Source organism: Jaculus jaculus, chromosome 13 (assembly GCF_020740685.1).
Source record: "Jaculus jaculus isolate mJacJac1 chromosome 13, mJacJac1.mat.Y.cur, whole genome shotgun sequence".
NCBI lineage: Eukaryota > Metazoa > Chordata > Mammalia > Rodentia > Dipodidae > Jaculus > Jaculus jaculus.
In genome coordinates, this window is record NC_059114.1 from 30,469,264 (window position 1) to 30,489,370 (window position 20,107).

A 20,107-nucleotide genomic window follows, 5' to 3' on the forward strand; every position below is an offset into this window, starting at 1 on the left:
GGGGGGGGGGGCAGGCGGGTGGTTTCAAGGTAGGGTCTCACTCTGGCCTAGGTTGACCTGGAATTAACTATGTAGTCTCAAGGTGGCCTGAACTCAAGGCGATCCTCCTACCTCTGCCTCCCGAGTGCTGGGATTAAAGGTGTGCGTCACCATGCCCCCAGCCCTTCTGACTTTTATAGTTTGTATTGAGTAATCAGCTGTTATGCTGATGGCCTTGCCTTTAAACGTGACTTGGTCTTTCTGTCTAACTGCTTTCAAGATATTTTCTTTCATTTTTGTGTTTACTAGTTTAATTATAACATGGTGAGGAGAGGATCTTTCCTGGTTTTGTCTGTTTGGTATTCTAAAGGCTTCTTGTAACTTGGCATCTCTTTCCTTATTTGGGGGAAATTTTCTTCTATGATTTTGTTGAAAATACCTACTATGCCTTTGGAGTGAAATTCTTCTCCTACTATACCTGAATTAGTTTTTGAATATATTAAATTAAATTAATTTATTTGTCAGAGAAAAAGAGGGAGAGAGAGAGACAGAGAGAATGGGCACTCCAGGGCCTCCAGCTTCTGTGCCACCTTGTTTATTTTATGTAGGTCCTGGAGAATTGAACCTGAGTCCTTTGGCTTTGCAGGCAGATGCCTTAACTGCTAAGCCATCTCTCTAGCCCTGTGCCTAAATTATTATGTTTGATCATAGTGTCCTGAATGTCTTGAAATTCCTATTCATATGTTTCTATTAGTTTGTTGGACTGTACTAGATCTGCCACTTTGTCTTCTAGTTTAGATATTCTGTCCTCTCCTTGATCCATCCTACTGGTGAAACTTTCTACAGGGTTTTCTACTTCACTTACTCAGTTTTGTATTTCTTGTATTTCTGATTGTTATTTTTTCATTATTTCTCCTTCCTTACTCAGGTCTTGACCTCCATATTTCATTAAGTTGATTTCCTGTATTCTTTTGGGATTCTTTCAGGAGTTTTTTTTCTTATTTGATTTATTTGAATATAGATATAATCATTCTTTTGAATTCTTTGTCAGACATTTCATCAAAATCAGTCTCACTTGAGGTCATTTCTGATGGATTTATAATTTTTGGTGGAATTATATTTTCTTGACATTTTTTGTGTTTCTTATATTATAATACAGAGATTTTTGCATCTTTAATTTGCTGCTTGGGTTTTCTAATGATCTGCGGTATTCTTTGGCCTTTAAATCAGATGTTATATGTCTTCAGCATAGGAGCCTAAGGTGCCAGGTGTGGCTCTTATATTACTCCCAGAGTAACATAGAAGTGACCCTGGTGTTTAGTTTGCCTGCTATGTAAGTATTCTAGTAGGCTGGGTGGAGCAAAATATAGGCAAGTTCTAAAATTCAACTGAGCAGTATATATAATCAAACCCAGCACAGAATATTTGGGTAGGAGTGGACTAAAACAGATAATCTAACAAAGCCACAGTCCCTAAATGTTTGTATTGCCCCACACCTGTAATCCTGTTGACTGGGAGGCTGAGGTTTCTGGTCTGTAATGGGTTTCACGTCATCCTGGGACTGAATGAGACCCTGCCCCCAAGAAAGGCAGAAGAAGACACTATGAACCTGAAAATACCCAAAGCAACACACATCAACCCCAAAACACAGTTTATTTAAGAATGGTGGGCTGGAGAGATGGCTTAGCGGTTAAGCGCTTGCCTGTGAAGCCTAAGGACCCCGGTTCGAGGCTCGGTTCCCCAGGTCCCACGTTAGCCAGATGCACAACGGGGCGCACGCGTCTGGAGTTCGTTTGCAGAGGCTGGAAGCCCTGGCACACCCATTCTCTCTCTCTCCCTCTATCTGTCTTTCTCTCTGTGTCTGTCGCTCTCAAATAAATAAATAAAAAATTAAAAAAAAAAGAAAAAAAAAAGAATGGTAAAGCTGACCACTAGTAAGTACATCAATCAAATCTAACACATAACCTTCCCTGACATGAAAGGTGTGATTAGCACTTCCAGAGCAGGTCTAAATACCTGGCTTTGGGGCAGGTATTGACCCAGCGTAAATAGGTCCTGTTACCTTTTGGGATGGCTTCAGTCTCACCTATGCTGAGTGCCTGTGTGGATCCCTCTTTACTGCTCAGTGGGCTCTGCTAGGCTAGTTGGGTCGGTGGGTCTGCTGTTTCGATCGGCTGTGCTGGATACTGTATAGCTGAGACCCTTTACAGTTTTCCAGTGGTTGCTGGCACTGGCAGTTGGGGAAGGGAAGGCTATGGAGGATGCCTGGCATTCCTGAGCTGATCAACTGGTTCATGTTGTCTTCTCCTTCAGGTTTTTTAACTTTGTGAGGAAGCTGGTGTGAGTGGCAAATCCCTTCACAGTGTTTCAACTTCTGTGGCTCAGGCTGGCCAGGTGTGGGCATAGCTCTTTCCAGCAGACCAGACGCAGGGGCTGTGGTGGGAGCCAGTTCTGGCTGCTTTTGTGATTGCTAGAAGCTCTGGGTCTCTCCTGCTGTGGTTGATAATTCCTTATATATCTTCACTTTTTGGTAGAAGAGTGTATTGTAGTGTTTTTCTTCTTATTTACCCTCCCAGGCTGCTTTGGTGTAGCTGCTACACCACCATCTTAACCAGAAGTCTCTCTCTCTCTCTCTTTTTTTTTAAAAAAAACATTTATTTCAGAGACAGACAGTGAGTGAATATGGGCACACCAGGGCCTCCTGTAATTGCAAACTCCAGATCCATGCAGCACTTTGTGCATTTGGTTTTATGTAGTTATTGGGGAATTGAACCTGGGCCACCAAGCTTTGTCAGCAAGCGCTTTTAACTGCTGAACCATTTCTCCAGCCCTCTGTTTTTTTTTAAACCCTTAATTTAATTTAATGTAATTTAAAAAAGAAATTATTTTAGAGAACTGGAGAGAGAGAGAGAGAGAGAGAGGGAGAAAGAAGAAGAAGAAGAAGGGGGGGAGAGAGAGAGAGAGAGAGAAAATTGGCGTGTCAGGGCCTCAGCCACTGAAATCGAACTCCAGACACTTGTGTCACCTAGTGGGCATGTGCAACCTTTCACTTGCCTCACCTTTGTACGTCTGGATTATATGGGATCTGGAGAGTCACACATGGGTCCTTAGGTTTCACAGGCAAAGCCTTAACTGCTAAGCCATCTGTACAGCCCTCTTGTCTCCCTCCCTCCCTCCCTCCCTTCCTTCCTTTCTTTTTTGAGGTAGGGTCTTGCTCTAGCCCAGGTTGACCTGAAATTCACTGTGTAGTCTCAGGCTGACCTTGAACTCACAACAGTCCTCCTACCTTTGCCTCCCCAGTGCTGGGATTAAAGGTGTGTTCTGCCATGCCCAGCTCTGCTGTTTTCTTTGAAAAAAAAGTTTTTGTTTTTTAAGTAGAGTTTCACTCTAGCCCTGGCTGACCTGGAATTCAGCATGGAGTCTCAGGGTGGCCTTGAACTCATGGTGATCCTTCTACCTCTTCCTCTTGAGTGCTGGGATTAAAGGTATGCACCACCACGCCTGGCCCTAAAAAATACTTTTATTTATTTAGTTTTTGCAAGGAAAGAGAGAGAGAGAAGAGATACAAACAGAGTGAATGAGCATGCCAGGTCCTCCAGCTGCTGTAGATGAACTTCATATGTATGCACCTGTGTGCATCTGGCTTTTACATGGGTACTGGGGAATAGAACTGAGTGAGTCATTAGGCTTTGTAGGCGAGTATCTTAACCACTAAGGCATCTCTCGAGCCCAAGAACAGCATTTCTTAGTATGTGCATTACAGTTTTGAAGTGTGTAAATAAATTGCCTTAAATGTTGAGCAGGGCTGGAGAGATGATATAGCGGTTAAGGTGCTTGTCTCTGAAGCCTAAGAACCCATGTTTGACTCCCCATGTCCCACATAAGCCAGATGCACAAAGTGACGCAAGCACAAGGTTGCATGTGTGTAGAAGGTGGTGCATGTGTCTGGAGTTAACTTTATAGTGGCTGGAAGGCCATGGTGTGCTGATTCTCTCATAAAAATGTTAAAAAAAAATAATATAGCAACAGGGAAAAGTGCCTGTGGTGTAGGCATGAGAACCCGAGTTCTGATCCCCTGCACCCATGTGAAAGTTGAATGAGACCTAATGTGGAACTCTGGCCTCCAAGTGCATACACATGCACCACACACACATATATACACACGAAATTAAAAATAAATAGATTTTAAAAAGCAAGAGGGGAATTGTCTCAGCAGTTAAAGGCACTTGCTTATGATTCCTGCTGGCCTGGGTTTAACTCTCCAGCACCTACATAAAGTCAGACTCAAAAAGTGATCTGGTATTCTTTTCAGTGACAGTGGCAAGAGACCCTGGCACACCCATACATGTACCACACTCATGCTGTCTCTTCCTTGACAATGTACATGTGCAAATGGATTAAAATGTTTAAAACAAAGCATCTGATCCATGACCTCACAGTGCCTGACACTACCTACACAATACCATCATAAGCCGGGCGTGGTGGTGCACATCTTTAATCCCAGCACTTGGGAGGCAGAGGTAGGAGGATTGCCATGAGTTCAAGGCCACCCTGAGACTCCATAGTGAATTCCAGGTCAGCCTGGGCTAGAGTGAGACCCTACCTCGAAAAACTGAAAAAAAAAAAAAAGAAAAAAAAACCCATCATAATAGGAGGAAAAGATCATGATGTCAAAATAAAAGAGAGACTGAGAGGGGGAGGGGGTATGATGGAGAGTGGAGTTTCAAAGGGGAAGTGGGGGGAGAGAGGGATATTGTTTACAATCTTGGAAGTTGTTAATTAAAAAAATAAGCATCTGTGAAGGAATGTATAGAGGGTGAGTGGAATTGTCTGACCAGATCTAGGTCCCATACTGTCTGTGTGTTTTCTCTGCTCAGGCATCTCCGACCTGCAGATGATCCCCATCTGGTTCTGCTTAGGCCTCATGTTTCCCTGTCATCAGTTGTGGGAGCTTTGGGCAGGCAGGATGGCCTGAGCCAGAGGGACATGCTGCGCCTGCCCTTCACTATAAGGCTCATTCTCTTCTGCCTGAAGTTGGGTCCCTATGGTGTCTCTGGAACTCCTGATGGTACAGGCACCAAGAGCTCTCAGAATCAGATGACACGAGTGACATGGGAGGTGGCCCCTGAAACCAGGAAGGGAAGAAGAAGGTTGCAGGTGTCTTTCTGGCAGGCCTCAGAGCAGGGGATCACCAGCCTCTCTCCCTCCTGCAGGGCACCCTTATCCAGCACCTGAAGGAGCACATGCTGCACAGTAACATGACACACAGTGACATCCTGTTATACTATACCACGGTAAGTAAGTCTCTCACTGAGCATGGTGTCCCTGCCACCACCACATGGATTGGTGCAGAGTGGGGATGGGGCTGTGTGGCAAGAACTCAGAACTAGCCTTCTTTAAGACTCCAGGTGTCTAGAGGTTCCAGGACAATCTGGCCACATTTCCTGGATGGGCATTGCTTTTTTTTTTTCTTTTTTTTTTTTTTTTGTTTTGTTCTTGTGGCACTGGGGACCAAGTCAAGTGCTTTGGGCATGCTATACAAGTGCCCTGCCACTGAGACACATCACTAGCCACACCCTTAATTTTTTTTTTTTTTTCTATTTTGAGACAGTATTTTGCTAAGTTGCCCATGCTGTCCTTGAATTTACCCTGTAGCTTAGGCTGGTCTTGAACTTGCCCTCCTGCCTTACCCTCCCAAGTAGCTGAGATTCCAGGTCTGCTGACCTGCTTGGCTTTTTAAGAATTTTATTTTATTTTTTTTAAAGCCGGGCGTGGTGGCGCACGCCTTTAATCCCAGCACTCGGGAGGCAGAGGTAGGAGGATCGCCAAGAGTTCAAGGCCATCCTGAGACTACATAGTGAATTCCAGGTCAGCCTGAGCCAGAGTGAGACCCTACCTCAAAAAAAAAAAAAAAAAAAAGAAAAGAATTTTATTTTTTTATTTCACACACACACACACACACACACACACACACACACACACACGCAGAGAGAGAGAGAGAGAGAGAGAGAGAGAGAGAGTGAGAAAGGTCGGGAGACTGGTACACTATGGTCTCCAGCTGCTGCAAATTAACCCCAGACACATATGCCACCTTGTGCAACTGGCTCACATGGGTCCTGGGGAATCGAACCTGAGTACTTTGGCTTTGCAGCAAACACCTTAACTGTTAAGCCATCTATCTCTTCAGCCCCTGTGCTGCTTTGTTTGTTTGTCAAAGTAGGGTCTCTTTGTAGTCCAGGCTGATTTGGAATTCACTATGTAGTCTCAAGGTGGCCTCAAACTCATGGTGATCCTACTACTTCTGCCTCCCAAGTGCTGGGATTAAAGGTGTGTGCTACCATACCTGGCTTGTGCTGCTTTTTAAGACATTGCTGGAGGCAGGTTTCTCCTTGCCAAATTGGTGTCTATAGCCCAGCTGTGCATAGGTGACTGTCCACCTGGGCCCCAGACACACATAGGAAGGGGACCAAGCCTGGCCTTGATGGTGACTGTAGACAGGCTACTTTATTCTCTCTGTACATAGCTATGAATTAAGCCAAATGACAGGTTGCTCAGCTTCAAGGATTGTCACTTTTTTTTTTTTTTTTTTTTTTGAGGTAGGGTCTCACTCTAGCTCAGGCTGACCTGGAATTCACTATGTAGTCTCAGAGTGGCCTTGAACTCATGGTGATACTCCTACCTCTGCTTTCTGAGTGCTGGGATTAAAGGCATGCGCCACCGTGTCGACAGGATTGTCACTTTTACCTTAGTTCTGAAAGTGTGGTTTTAGGTGCCACTAGGTTCTGGTCTCTTTTGTGCCCTGTGATTTCCCAGGCACCTTTAGGGCAGGAAGCATGGCATAGGTTCAGTCCTTGATGGATTGCAGAAACCCCCAGGGGGGCATGCAGTTTTAAGCCACAGGGTTTTGCATTGAGAACTCAGATTTGGAGCCTGTGTTACAGGGTTTCACATTAAGAAGGTGGTGCATGAAGAAGTCAGGTTTGGAGGTTGTGTCTTGAAGTTTCACATTGAGAAAGTAGTGTATGAAGAAGTCAGGTTTGGAGGCCTATTTCATATTTCCTGAGCCTTTTGCCCCTCAGGTTCTGTGACAAGTTAGGTTCCCAGTGTAATGTGAGCAGTAGCTTCAGGAGTAGATGTTGTGCATGTCCCTTGTCTGTGAAATGTCATTTCTGATTGTGCTCTGCATCTAGGCCAGTGGTGAGGTAATCCTTGATGGAAGACACCACCAGGGTCAGGCATTGTGGCATACCTGTAATCCCAACACTTGGGAGGTAGAGGTAGGTGGGTCTGGAATTCAAGGTGATCTTCAGCTACATAGTATGAGGCCAGCCTTGGATACACAAGACCCTGTATCACAAAAGAAAGAGACAAAGACAAAGAAACTCCTTAGCATAATGGATCCAGAACTATGATTCTCCCCATATGATGGAGAGATAGGCAGGCCTGTGTGCTTTGTTTTGCCTTTAAAATCTTAAATAAAAAATATTTTTATTTATTCATGAGCAGAAAGAGGGAGTAAGGATATGCCAGAGCCTCTTGCCATTGCAAACATCATCTGTACACTTGGGTCACTTTGTGCATCTGGCTCTATGTGGGAACTAGGGACTCAAACCCTGGCTTCACATTTTGCAAGCAAGTGCCTTTAACCACTGAGCCATCTCCTCAGCCCCAAAACATTTGTTTTTTTTTTGTTGTTGTTGTTTTCTTTGAGACAAGGTTTCACTTTGTTGTCCAGTGCAATTCTCCTGTCTCAGCTCCCTCCTCTGCTACTGAGTGCTGGGATTCCAGGTGTGTACCTCCACACCAGGCTCACATTTCCTCATATTTGTTGCAGGTCGGCTGGATGATGTGGAACTGGATGGTGTCGGCTCTGGCCACAGGAGCATCTGTGGTCTTGTACGATGGCTCCCCTCTGGTCCCAACACCCAATGTGCTGTGGGACTTGGTGGACAGGATAGGGTAGGTCCTTGGGGTCTTTGTTGCTTTGTTATGCTGAGGATGCTGATGTCCCGTTAGCAGGGTGCCGGCCTTGGAATGCTTAGCCATCACAGATGTCCCACTGATGGTGGGGGAGCATGGAGGATGTCAGAAACAGACAGGGTGGGGTTAGCTGTCCTTTGTGGAGGGAGACTGGTCCTCAGTACCCTGAGACATCAGGGTACCAGAAGGGTTGGGTTGCTTTTCCTTGCAGTGCTGGTGTAATGGGATACTAGGGGTCCAGCAAAGACCTTGAACCCCAAATCCTAGGTTTAGTTCTAACTTTTTTTTTTCCCGAGGTAGGGTCTCACTCTAGCCCAGGCTGACCTGGAATTCACTATGGAGTCTCAGGGTGGCCTTGAACTCTCAGCGTTCCTCCTACCTTTGCCTCCTGAGTGCTGGGATAAAAGGCGTGTGCCACCATGCCTGACGGTTCAGTTCTAATTTTGATTAAAGAATTGAATTAAGAAAATTGAGAAAGATGATTATTAAATTATTACATTTACTAAGCAAACTACAGAGCCAAGGAAAGGCATCTACATGGCTAGAGATCCCATGTGGAGGGCCTGGGGGAAAATGCTGAAAGAAAAGAGAAAAGAAAATTCAAGAAGTTCCTGCTGGAGGGAATAAAGGAGCCCAGGTGGAGATTAAGGGCTAGGGGCCCTGCCTGGCTGGGCCTAGGCCTTGGCCCAGGCTGAGCCAGCCCAGACCCAGCAGAGGGAAAATCTCACCTGTAGCTGGAAGTTCCTAAGTGATCAGAGAGCCTGCCTGCCCCTTGCAAAGATATTTATAGCTTTATAATGGTGGGCAGTCTTCCAGCTCAGGTGAACCAGAGGGACAGCTGGTTGGTTAGGGCTAAGGGCTGTCTTGGGAAGAGGCTAGCCCTGACACCATGTTCTGGGGGCTGAACTTGATCAACCAGGATGCTTAAATTCTATGAAAGACCTCTCTTCCAGGAGGGGCCTGGTTGTTTGTGGAAAAACAGGTTTAGGGAACTATGCAAGAGATAAGATGTCAGATCATACTTGATTTCTAGCAAGTGCAAACTTTTCCTCCCTTTTTTACCTTCAGGGGTCCTGTCACCCTAACTGTACCACCCCTTCCACTGGGAATGGAACCTTTCTTATAGAAGAAGCACAGCTGTCACCTCAAAGGGGAGCACTTATCCCAGAGCCAAGTATGATCGCTTATGGCTCAAGACATGGGTTCAAGTTGCCCCAGATCCCACATTCCAGCATGGTAGAAAAGAAGCTAAAAGTTGAACTGATTCACTGAGTTACTGAAAAGAGTTAATTGCTGGGGAGCTAAAACTTACCTTTGTCAACCAACGGAAAAATCCCGAAGAGGGAGCTGTCCAGAAAGGGCCCAGAGGGACAGGGATGATAAGAACAAAGACAGTTTAGGCTAAAACAAAGTGAAATGGACTTCCTTGCTAGGGTGGCCTGACTACAGAAATGACTGATGTGCAAATTGCCATATCTTGTTTGTTCACTTATCCCTCCCCTTGGCTATGAAAACTATAAAATGGAAATAAAATCTCAGCTTGGGGCTAAAGCTTCTTTAGAGGGCTACCTCAAGCTATTTGGCCCCCAGGTAATAAATGCCTCTACTTTCACTCATACTGGCACTGGAGTGATCTTTCCAGAGAATTTTTGCAACATTAATAGTTTCATGTCATTTAGTAATCAAAGAAAGTCATAACTCAAGGTGCTTTAAAAATATATTGGTGGGAGCATCAAGAAAGGCAGGTTGTAGCAGAGTGAAGTCTCTGCTATCTGATGACATTGTGAGCCTTTTGGTGGAGTGTTCTGTTTGTATATTTCAAAAGGAATTTACTTGATAGTCACAGGACATCAGGTCACACAGGTGGGCAGTGCATAGATAGTGATGATTTGGTTCCCAACTTAACATTCCAGGGTCTCAACCATGCTAGGAAAGCACTTCACTGAGCTATGGCCCCAGCTCCAAATGTCTTCCTAGTTCCTTCTTTCCCTTCCTCTCTCCCTCTTCTGCTCCTTCTCCCTTTCCTCCTCTCTGATAGTGTTTTAAAATCTAGGCCATTAATATATTTTTACATATGCTTGCCTAGCCAGGGTGATGCTTTTTGTGTATTGACATTTGGCGTACAGTCTTAGAGGAAGATCATTTCCTATTGAGACTGCTGTTGGCAAAAGGTTAATCACATTCCTAGAGTCTCCATGGCTTTGAATTTTTCCTTCAGTACCCATGGGGAGAAATTGTTTTTGTTGTGGGATAGGTGGAACATTACTGGATTGAGGATGAATGTTCTTCATTAGCACAGGCCAGACCAACTAACAGTGGCTCTTCTTCTTCCCTGGGATGTGCTCATGAGCCCCCAAAAGCCAGAGAGGGAACATTCTGTCTAGAGACGGGGCCTGAGCTCCAGAGTCCCCGTCCGAGGAGATGTAGTGGTGGTGTCAGTTGTCCATGTATGGCAGCCACATGACGGTAAGACAGCTCTGCACAGCGGTCCTCAAGAGTGACTCATCTTCTCCAGGAGGGGGTGCCCAGGGCTGGTGATAGGAACAAGCAGGCCTTGTTTTCCTGGAGCTGGTGGCACAGGAGCAGGGAGGAAGGGGAGACTGTGTCAGAAGTTGGTCACTGATGGTAGGGAGCTTTGGGAACCTACAGGAGCCTTGAAGGACCTAGTGTTTTCTTTCCCACCCACACCTTAGGATCACCATCCTTGGGACGGGTGCTAAGTGGCTGTCAGTGCTGGAAGAGAAAGACATGAGGCCAGGTGAGTGTGCCAGTTGTTCCTGTTCCTGGAAATGCCTCTTCAGGAAATGCCTCTTCAGGAAGTGCCATCCCTGTATGGCTATTGAGGCTGGTTCATCTCTTGTGCTTGCTCTTCTTAGCGGAAACCCACAACCTGCATTCTCTTCACACGATTCTGTCCACTGGCTCCCCGCTGAAGGCCCAGAGCTATGAGTACGTGTACAGATGCATAAGGAGCAACGTGTTACTGGGTTCTATCTCAGGTGTGGTTCTGTGCAGGTATCTGTGGGAAGTGGGAGCGTGGGGCCACCTTCTCTTGGAATTTATAGGATGAAAGTGGTTCCTCACATAAGAACGTGCTTGTGATGCTGAGAGAGTGACGCTCATGTGTAGATGTGGGTGTGTTATATGTGGTTTACAAATGACCATTTCTCTTAATGCTTTGCTTAACACAAGTCTGAGCTGTGCTTTGGAGAGATATTTGTGCAGGTAGTGAAAAACTGAGTATACAAGAAATTATGTCAGAAGCCCGTCTTTCAGAGATAGTGTGTGAGAGCATGTATATGCATGAGCGTGCCTGTGTGTGTGAGATCGTGCATGCGTATGAGTGCCTGTATGAGCATGCATGCGAATGAGTGTGCCTGTGAGTGAGTGTGCATGCATATGAGTGTGCCTGTGTGTGTGAGAGCATGCATGCATGTGTATGAGTGTGCCTGTGTATGAGAGCATGCATGAGTATGAGTGTGCATGTGTGTGTGAGAGCGTGCATGCGTATGAGTGCGCCTGTGTGTGTGAGAGCGTGCATGTGTATGAGTGTGCATGTGTGTGTGAGAGCGTGCATGAGTATGAGTGCGCCTGTGTGTGTGAGAGCGTGCATGAGTATGAGTGTGCATGTGTGTGTGAGAGCGTGCATGAGTATGAGTGTGCATGTGTGTGTGAGAGCATGCATGAGTATGAGCGTGCATGTGTGTGTGAGAGTGTGCATGCATATGAGCGTGCCTGTGTGTGTGAGATCGTGCATGCATGTGAGCGTGCCTGTGTGTGTGAGAGTGTGCATGAGTATGAGCGTGCATGTGTGTGTGAGAGCGTGCATGCATGTGAACGTGCCTGTGTGTGTGAGAGCGTGCATGCGTATGAGCGCGCCTGTGTGAGTGAGAACATGCATGCGTATGAACGAGCCCGTGTGTGTGAGCGTGCATGCGTATGAGCGCGCCTGTGTGTGTGAGAGCGTGCATGCGTATGAGCGCACCTGTGAGTGTGAGAGCGTGCATGCGAATGAGTGCGGTTGTGTGTGTGTGAGCATGCATGCGTATGAGTGCGCCTGTGTGAGAGCATGCATGCGTATGAGTGCACCTGTGTGTGTGAGAGCGTGCATGGGAATGAGTGCGCCTGTGCGTGTGAGAGCGTGCATGCGTATGTGTGCGCCTGTGTGTGTGAGAGCGTGCATGCGTATGAGCGCGCCTGTGTGTGTGAGAGAGTGCATGCATATGAGTGCACCTGTGTGTGTGAGAGCGTGCATGGGAATGAGTGCGCCTGTGCGTGTGAGAGCGTGCATGCGTATGAGTGCGCCTGTGTGTGTGAGAGCGTGCATGCGTATGAGTGCACCTGTGTGTGTGAGCGTGCATGCGTATGAGTGCGCCTGTGTGTGTGAGCGTGCATGCGTATGAGTGCGCCTGTGTGTGTGAGCGTGCATGCATATGAGTGTCCTGTGTGTGTGAGAGCGTGCATGCGTATGAGTGTCCTGTGTGTGTGAGCGTGCATGCGTATGAGTGCACCTGTGTGTGTGAGCGTGCATGCGTATGAGTGCACCTGTGTGTGTGAGTGTGCATGCGTATGAGTGCACCTGTGTGTGTGAGCGTGCATGCGTATGAGTGCGCCTGTGTGTGTGAGCGTGCATGCGTATGAGTGTCCTGTGTGTGTGTGAGAGCGTGCATGCGTATGAGTGTCCTGTGTGTGTGAGCGTGCATGCGTATGAGTGCGCCCGTGTGTGAGAGCGTGCATGCGTATGAGTGCGCCTGTGTGTGTGAGAGCGTGCATGCGTATGAGTGCGCCTGTGTGTGTGAGCGTGCATGCGTATGAGTGCGCCTGTGTGTGAGAGCGTGCATGCATATGAGTGTCCTGTGTGTGAGAGCGTGCATGCGTATGAGTGCGCCCGTGTGTGAGAGCGTGCATGCGTATGAGTGCGCCTGTGTGTGTGAGAGCGTGCATGCGTATGAGTGCGCCTGTGTGTGTGAGCGTGCATGCGTATGAGTGCGCCTGTGTGTGTGAGAGCGTGCATGCGTATGAGTGTCCTGTGTGTGTGAGAGCGTGCATGCGTATGAGTGTCCTGTGTGTGTGAGCGTGCATGTGTATGAGCGCGCCTGTGTGTGAGAGCGTGCATGCGTATGAGTGTCCTGTGTGTGTGAGCGTGCATGCGTATGAGTGTGCCTGTGTGTGTGAGAGCGTGCATGCGTATGAGTGCGCCTGTGTGTGAGAGCGTGCATGCGTATGAGTGCGCCTGTGTGTGTGAGAGCGTGCATGCATATGAGTGTCCTGTGTGTGTGAGCGTGCATGCGTATGAGTGCGCCCTTGTGTGAGAGCGTGCATGCGTATGAGTGCGCCTGTGTGTGTGAGAGCGTGCATGCGTATGAGTGCACCTGTGTGTGTGAGTGTGCATGTGTATGAGTGCACCTGTGTGTGTGAGCGTGCATGCGTATGAGTGCACCTGTGTGTGTGTGTATGCGTATGAGTGCGCCTGTGTGTGTGTGTGAGAGCGGGCATGCATATGAGCGTGCCTGTGAGTGTGAGAGCGTGCATGCGTATGAGCGCACCTGTGTGTGTGAGCGTGCATGCATATGAGCACACCTGTGTGTGTGAGCGTGTATGCGTATGAGTGCGCCTGTGTGTGTGAGCGTGCATGCGTATGAGCGCACCTGTGTGTGTGAGCGTGCATGCATATGAGCACACCTGTGTGTGTGAGCGTGTATGCGTATGAGTGCGCCTGTGTGTGTGAGCGTGCATGCGTATGAGCGCACCTGTGTGTGTGAGCGTGTATGCGTATGAGTGCGCCTGTGTGTGTGTGAGAGCGGGCATGCATATGAGCGTGCCTGTGAGTGTGAGAGCGTGCATGCGTATGAGCGCACCTGTGTGTGGATGAGCCTTCATGTGTATGTGTGGGTGTGTGCTCCGTGTCTGTGGGTGTGTGCACGCTCATCTAAGCTGGGCTCTGTGTTTGAGTCTGTGTCCCGGCTCCTCCCTTATCCTGTTGTTCTCTGCTTGTCCCCGCTCTCCGGTCCTGGCAGCTTCCACGGTGTCTGCTTGCTGATTATACCAGGAGGGAGAGCCTCTCCTCTTCTTGTGCTGCACCCCAGCAGGGCTACAGAAGCTCTTGCAGTCAGTCAGCAGTGCTCCCGTTTCCCCACTCAAATCCTGGCTTCAGTGTGATCACTGGAGGTGCCAGTCAGACAGCAGGGATGGGTCTCTGCGGGCCTCTCCCTGAGAAGAAGTCCCTGCCATCTGTGTACCCATGGGATAGGCCACACTCACTCCTGTCCCTGAAAGTTGCCTCTCTGCTATTGCTTCCAGGTGGCACTGACATCATCTCTTGCTTCATGGGCCAGAACACATCCATCCCTGTGTACAAGGGGGAGATTCAGGCACGGAACCTGGCCATGGCTGTGGAGGCCTGGAATGAAGAAGGTGCTGGCTTCCCTGAGTGATCCTGGCTGTGAGGAGTGAGGGGCCCAGGGAAGCTCATGGAAGTGTCCCTTGCTTGTGATGACTTGCAATCTCTGGCTGAGGGGCCGCCTCTGTCACTTACAAAACAACATCCTTTCTCCCTGCCTGGTCTCCCATGGGCTCCTTGTCCCGAGTTCCTGAAGCAGGAATGTCCGTGGGAGCTGGGTGGGTGACTGTGGTGCTCAGGCAGCTCCTGGCTTTCCTAGCAAGGGGAATGATTGAACAGGACCCTCAGGCAACTGGGGTGGCAAGAAGGGGTCTGCCTGGGGAGAAGCCTATGGTACATATGCAGATGTGGGTTGCCTACCTGTGAAATTTGTCACTCTTGCATCCTACATGGCAGCTTAAGGAAGAGAGGGTGCCATGCTCACCCTCCTCTTCCTCTTCCATGCCAGGAAAGGCCGTCTGGGGAGAGAGTGGCGAGCTGGTGTGTACTAAGCCCATCCCCTGCCAACCCACACATTTCTGGAATGATGAGAATGGCAGCAAGTATAGGAAGGCCTATTTCTCCAAATTCCCAGGTAAGTCAGAGCCAGGCCAGCACTATACCCTGCCTGGCTGGTCCCTAGTTCTTGGCTGGCCCAGCTGCTCACCGTAACTCAGAGACCTGCTGCTGCCAACTAGTGTTTTTTTTTTTTTTTTTTTTTTTTTGAGGTAGGGTCTCACTCTAGCCCAGCTTGACCTGGAATTCACTATGTAGTCTCAGGCTGGCCTTGAACTCATAGTGATTCTCCAAACCACTGCCTCCCCTGATTTCTTAATATAGGAGAGAGGGAGGGAGAAAGAGAATATAGGTGCACTGGGGCCTCCTGCTGGTGCAAATTAACTCCAGACACCTGTGTCACATTGTGTGGCTTTATTTGGGTGTCAGGGAGTTGGACCCAAGCCGTCAAACATTGCAAGCAAGTGCATTCAGCTGCTTGAGCCATCCTTCTAGCCAAATGGTCAATATTTTGTACTGTCATCTGGAAGCCATTGGGCGATTCTATAACCTGGGTTCAGTTGGCCCTCACCCACTTCCATATCCAGAGCCTCCTGGTCCCAGTGCTATCTGGGATGTTAAAGGCCGTTGCTGTCATATCAGGGTCTGCCTGCCCAGGAGGAAGTAACAATGAAGTGGGGCACAGTGAGGGGTGGTGCTCCTGAATGGGGTGGTTTGTGGCCAGAGCACCATCCTCACACTGACACCCACCAGTCATCTCATGTGGTTGCTGGGCCGCAGCAGGGGAAACTCTTCTCTGAGGGCCTGGCTCCTCCCCTTGGACTTAGCAGTCTAACTAAGCACCCCTTCTGTGCCAGGGCTGTGGTGATGAGTGTGCACTAGCCTCCGCATGCTACACAGGTCCACTCAGCCACTTGGCTTTGCATAAAGCACATGGGTAGAATCGGAATGTGCAAGGGCTCCTTAAAGTTGTGGCTGTGGCTGGATGTTTGCGTGTTGCCTTGTATGTTTGCAGTCACTGGTGAAGTTTGTTGCTCCCTGTGCAGTGCCTGCCATACCTTAGTTCTTTATCACCCCATGCTGAGGCTCTCCTGAATACCTGCTGTGCCTAAACTTCACCTTGACTCTTGCCACAGTGTCACTATGCAGTAGCCCAATGTGAAACAGCAGAGAAACACTATTTCTCAATAAGAGCATAGGGACCCTGCTCTAGCATCAGAAACAGACCTTATTTGAATATTGTCTGAGAAATGCATCTTCAGCAGCATTGCTCTTTGAAACCCTTTTCTGTCTTTTTTTTTTTTTGGTCACATTTGTGAAAAATATCTCTTAGGATGAATTTCAGAATAAATCTTTCTTTCTATCTTTCTTTTGGGGGGGCTTTGAGGAAGGGTCTCACTCTAGTTCAGGTTGACTTGGAATTCACCATGTAGTCTCAGGGTGGCCTCAACCTCATGGTGATCCTCCTACCTCTGCCTCCCCAGTGCTGGGATTAAAAGTGTGTGCTGGCACCACCCGGCTAATCTTTCCTTTTGAATCTGTTACATTCCTTCTTAGGGAAAAAGATTTTGTGGGCCTGGGAAGATGCTGAGCTGTTAAAGGTGCTTGCTTGCAAAGCCCACCTCCTGTCCAGGGTTCAGTTCCCCAGCCACCTACATAAAGCCAGACGAGAGACCCTGGCATACACACATGCATGCAAATGGATAATAAAGAAAAAAAAAGCCGAGTGTGGTGGTGCACTCCTTCAGTCAAAGCACTATGTCAGCCTGGGCTAGTGTGAGACTCTGATTCAAACAGCAACAACAACAACAAAAAAAACCTAACAACAAGCTAGGCGTGGTGGTGCACACCTTTAATTCCAGCACTTGGGAGGCAGAGGCAGGAGGATCACTGTGAGTTCAAGGCCACCTTGAGACTACATAGTGAATTCCAGGTCAGCCTGGACTAGAGTGAGACTCTACCTTGAAAATCAAAAACAAAACAAAACAAAACAAAACAAAAAACCAACAACAGAGCAGGCATGGTGGTGCACGCCTTTAATCCTAGCACTTTGGAAAATGGAGGTAGGACTATCACTGTGAGTTGGAGGCCACTCTGGGACTACTGAGTGAGTTCTAGGTCAGCCTAGGCTACCTTGAATAAACAAAAACAATAAAATAAATGCTCTGACCAGTTGCATTTTCATTTTAAAATTTATTTTTATTTGATTTATTCTTAATTTAAATACTTATTTATTTGCAAGCAGGGAGAGAGAGAGGAGAGACAGAGAGAATGGGCATACCAGGGCTTTCAGCTGCTGCAAACAAACTCTAGGTGCATGTGCCACTTTGTGCATCTGGCTTTACTTGGGTACTGGGGCCTCAAACCCAGGTTGTCAGGCTTTGCAGGCAAGCTCCTTAGTTGCTGAGTCATCTCTCCAGCCCTATTTTTTTTTTTAAGAGAGAGTGAGAGAGACACAATTAGAACGCTAGGGCTTCAGCCACCACAATTGAGCTCCAGACACTTGTGCCACCTAGTGCGCATGTGTGACCTTGTGCTTGCCTCACCTTTCTTTCTTTCTTTCTTTTTTTTAATTTTTATTAACATTTTCCATGATTATAAAATATATCCCATGGTAATTCCCTCCCTCCCCACCCCCACACTTTCCCATTTGAAATTCCATTCTCCATCATATTACCTCCCCATTACAATCATTGTAATTACATATATACAATATCAACCTATTAAGTATCCTCCTCCCTTCCTTTCTCCACCCTTTATGTCTCCTTTTCAACTTACTGGCCTCTGCTACTAAGTATTTTCATTCTCACACAGAAGCCCAGTCATCTGTAGCTAGGATCCACATATGAGAGAGAACATGTGGCGCTTGGCTTTCTGGGCCTGGGTTACCTGACTTAGTATAATACTTTCCAGGTCCATCCATTTTTCTGCAAATTTCATAACTTCATTTTTCTTTACCGCTGAGTAGAACTCCATTGTATAAATGTACCACATCTTCATTATCCACTCATCTGTTGAGGGACATCTAGGCTGGTTCCATTTCCCAGCTATTATAAATTGAGCAGCAATAAACATGGTTGAGCATGTACTTCTAAGGAAATGAGATGAGTCCTTTGGATATATGCCTAGGAGTGCTATAGCTGGGTCATATGGTAGATCAATCTCTAGCTGTTTTAGGAACCGCCACACTGTTTTCCACAATGGCTGGACCAGATTGCATTCCCACCAGCAGTGCAGAAGGGTTCCTTTTTTTCCACATCCCCGCCAACATTTATCATTTGTTTTCATGATGGTGGCCAATCTGACAGGAGTGAGATGGAATCTCAATGTAGTTTTAATCTGCATTTCCCTGATGACTAGTGACGTAGAACATTTTTTTAGATGCTTATATGCCATTCGTATTTCTTCCTTTGAGAACTCTCTATTTAGCTCCATAGCCCATTTTTTGATTGGCTTGTTTGATTCCTTATTATTTAACTTTTTGAGTTCTTTGTATATCCTAGATATTAATCCTCTATCAGATATATAGCTTTGCCTCACCTTTTTATGTCTGGCTTATGTGGGATATGGAGAGAGATTGAACATGGGTTCTTAGGCTTCACAGGCGAGCGCCTTAACCATTAAGCCATCTCTCCAGCCCCGTATTTTTAAATATTTTCTTTTTATGTATTTGAGAGAGAGAGAGAGAATGGGTGGGTCAGGGCCTTTTGCCACTGCAAATGAACTCTAGCTTTTTTTTTTTTGTTGTTGTTTTTGAGGTAGGGTCTCACTCTAGTCCAGGCTGACCTGGAATTCACTATGTAGTCTCAGGGTGGCCTCGAACTCATGGCGATCCTACCTCTGCCTTCCAAGTGCTGGGATTAAAGGTGTGTGCCACCACGCCCGGCTCAGCAAATGAACTCTAGATGTATGCACCACCTTGTTTCAGTCCTACTTTTAATTAAAAAAAAAAAATAAAACATTTATTTGAGAGAAAGATGGAGAGAGGAAAAGAGAGAGAGAATAATGGTTGTGCCAGGGCCTTGCCTTGTCACTGCAAGAGAACTCCAGATGCATGCACCACTACATGCATCTGGATCTACATGGGTATTGGGAATCAAACCTGGGTTGTCAGGCTTTGCAAGCAAGCACCTTTAACCACTGAGCCATCTCTCCAGCTGTGGTTACCAGGAGACTCAGAGCTGAGTTTGTTGTGTGTTGTGAGATGACCAGCCTACAGGTGACTTGCTCAGGTTGTCTGAGGGCAGCTGGGAGGTGAATGGATGTGCAGAAGCTAGGTGATGAGTTGTACTGGAAGCTCAATAGAAGATGACCTTAGGCTGTCTCCTCAGTCACTGTGCAGATTCTTTTGTGTTCTGAGGTAGGGTCTCGCTTTAGCCCAGGCTGACCTGGAATTCACTCTGTAGTCTCAGGGTGGCCTAAAACTCATGGTGATCCTCCTAATTCTGCCTCCTGAGTACTGGGACTAAAGGCGTGTGCCACCACACCCAGCACAAATACTTTTTGAATCTTCTTTTCTGCAAGTGGGCATCAGACCCTAAAACAGGATGCCAGGTGGTGGTGCAAACAGGCTGTGTGCGGGCATGAAAAGTTGGCCAGAAATTACTTATTGAGTCAGGGACCGGCTGTTCTTTGCAAGTGGTAGAAGTGTCTTGGGGCATATTGTCAGACATCAGGGGACTGATGTCTTTATTTTTTCTCTGCATTTTTAGGGCTTTAGTAACCAGGGAACAGTACTGCCAACAGCCCAGAAAACCTACAAGTTTCCATCAGGGAAGACCTGACCCCACACACACCAGGCTGCAGCTGGTCCAGGCATAAAAGTTCCCAAATGGGTCCAAGGTGCGTGGGCCAGACAGACCATGTTGCACTGTGGTCTAGGTTGCCTCAGGACCTGCAGAAAGCACTTCTGTACACACTGGCTGTCTGAAGCCAAGAAGATGTTTATTTTATTTTAATTAATTAATTCATTAATTTAGATTTTTTTGTTTGTTTTCTTGAGGTAGGGTTTTGCTCTAGCTCAGGGTAGCCTTGAACTCATGGTGATCTTTCTACCTCTGCTTCCCAGGTTATTTTGATTTTTTGGGATAGGGCCTTGCCCAGGCTGATATGGAACCCAAGGGGCTCCTCCTACTTTGTCTCTTGAGTGCTGGGGTTAATAAAAGGTGTGTGCTATCATGCCCCACAGTTTTTTAAAACTTTTCTTTATTGACAGCTTCCTTAATTATAGACAATAATACATGATAATTCCCT

The 20,107-nt window shown here is 47.2% G+C and overlaps 1 protein-coding gene across 1 annotated transcript in view; it reads left to right on the forward strand.

Moving 5' to 3' along the window:
- Positions 1–20,107, forward strand: part of Aacs (acetoacetyl-CoA synthetase) — a 78,067-nt gene that overhangs the window by 38,133 nt on the left and 19,827 nt on the right. The window contains exons 9-14 of the mRNA XM_004668503.2: positions 5,193–5,273; positions 7,814–7,938; positions 10,653–10,717; positions 10,836–10,958; positions 14,260–14,373; positions 14,808–14,933. Coding sequence (XP_004668560.2) covers positions 5,193–5,273; positions 7,814–7,938; positions 10,653–10,717; positions 10,836–10,958; positions 14,260–14,373; positions 14,808–14,933 — 634 coding nt within the window. The remainder of the gene's footprint in view (positions 1–5,192; positions 5,274–7,813; positions 7,939–10,652; positions 10,718–10,835; positions 10,959–14,259; positions 14,374–14,807; positions 14,934–20,107) is intronic.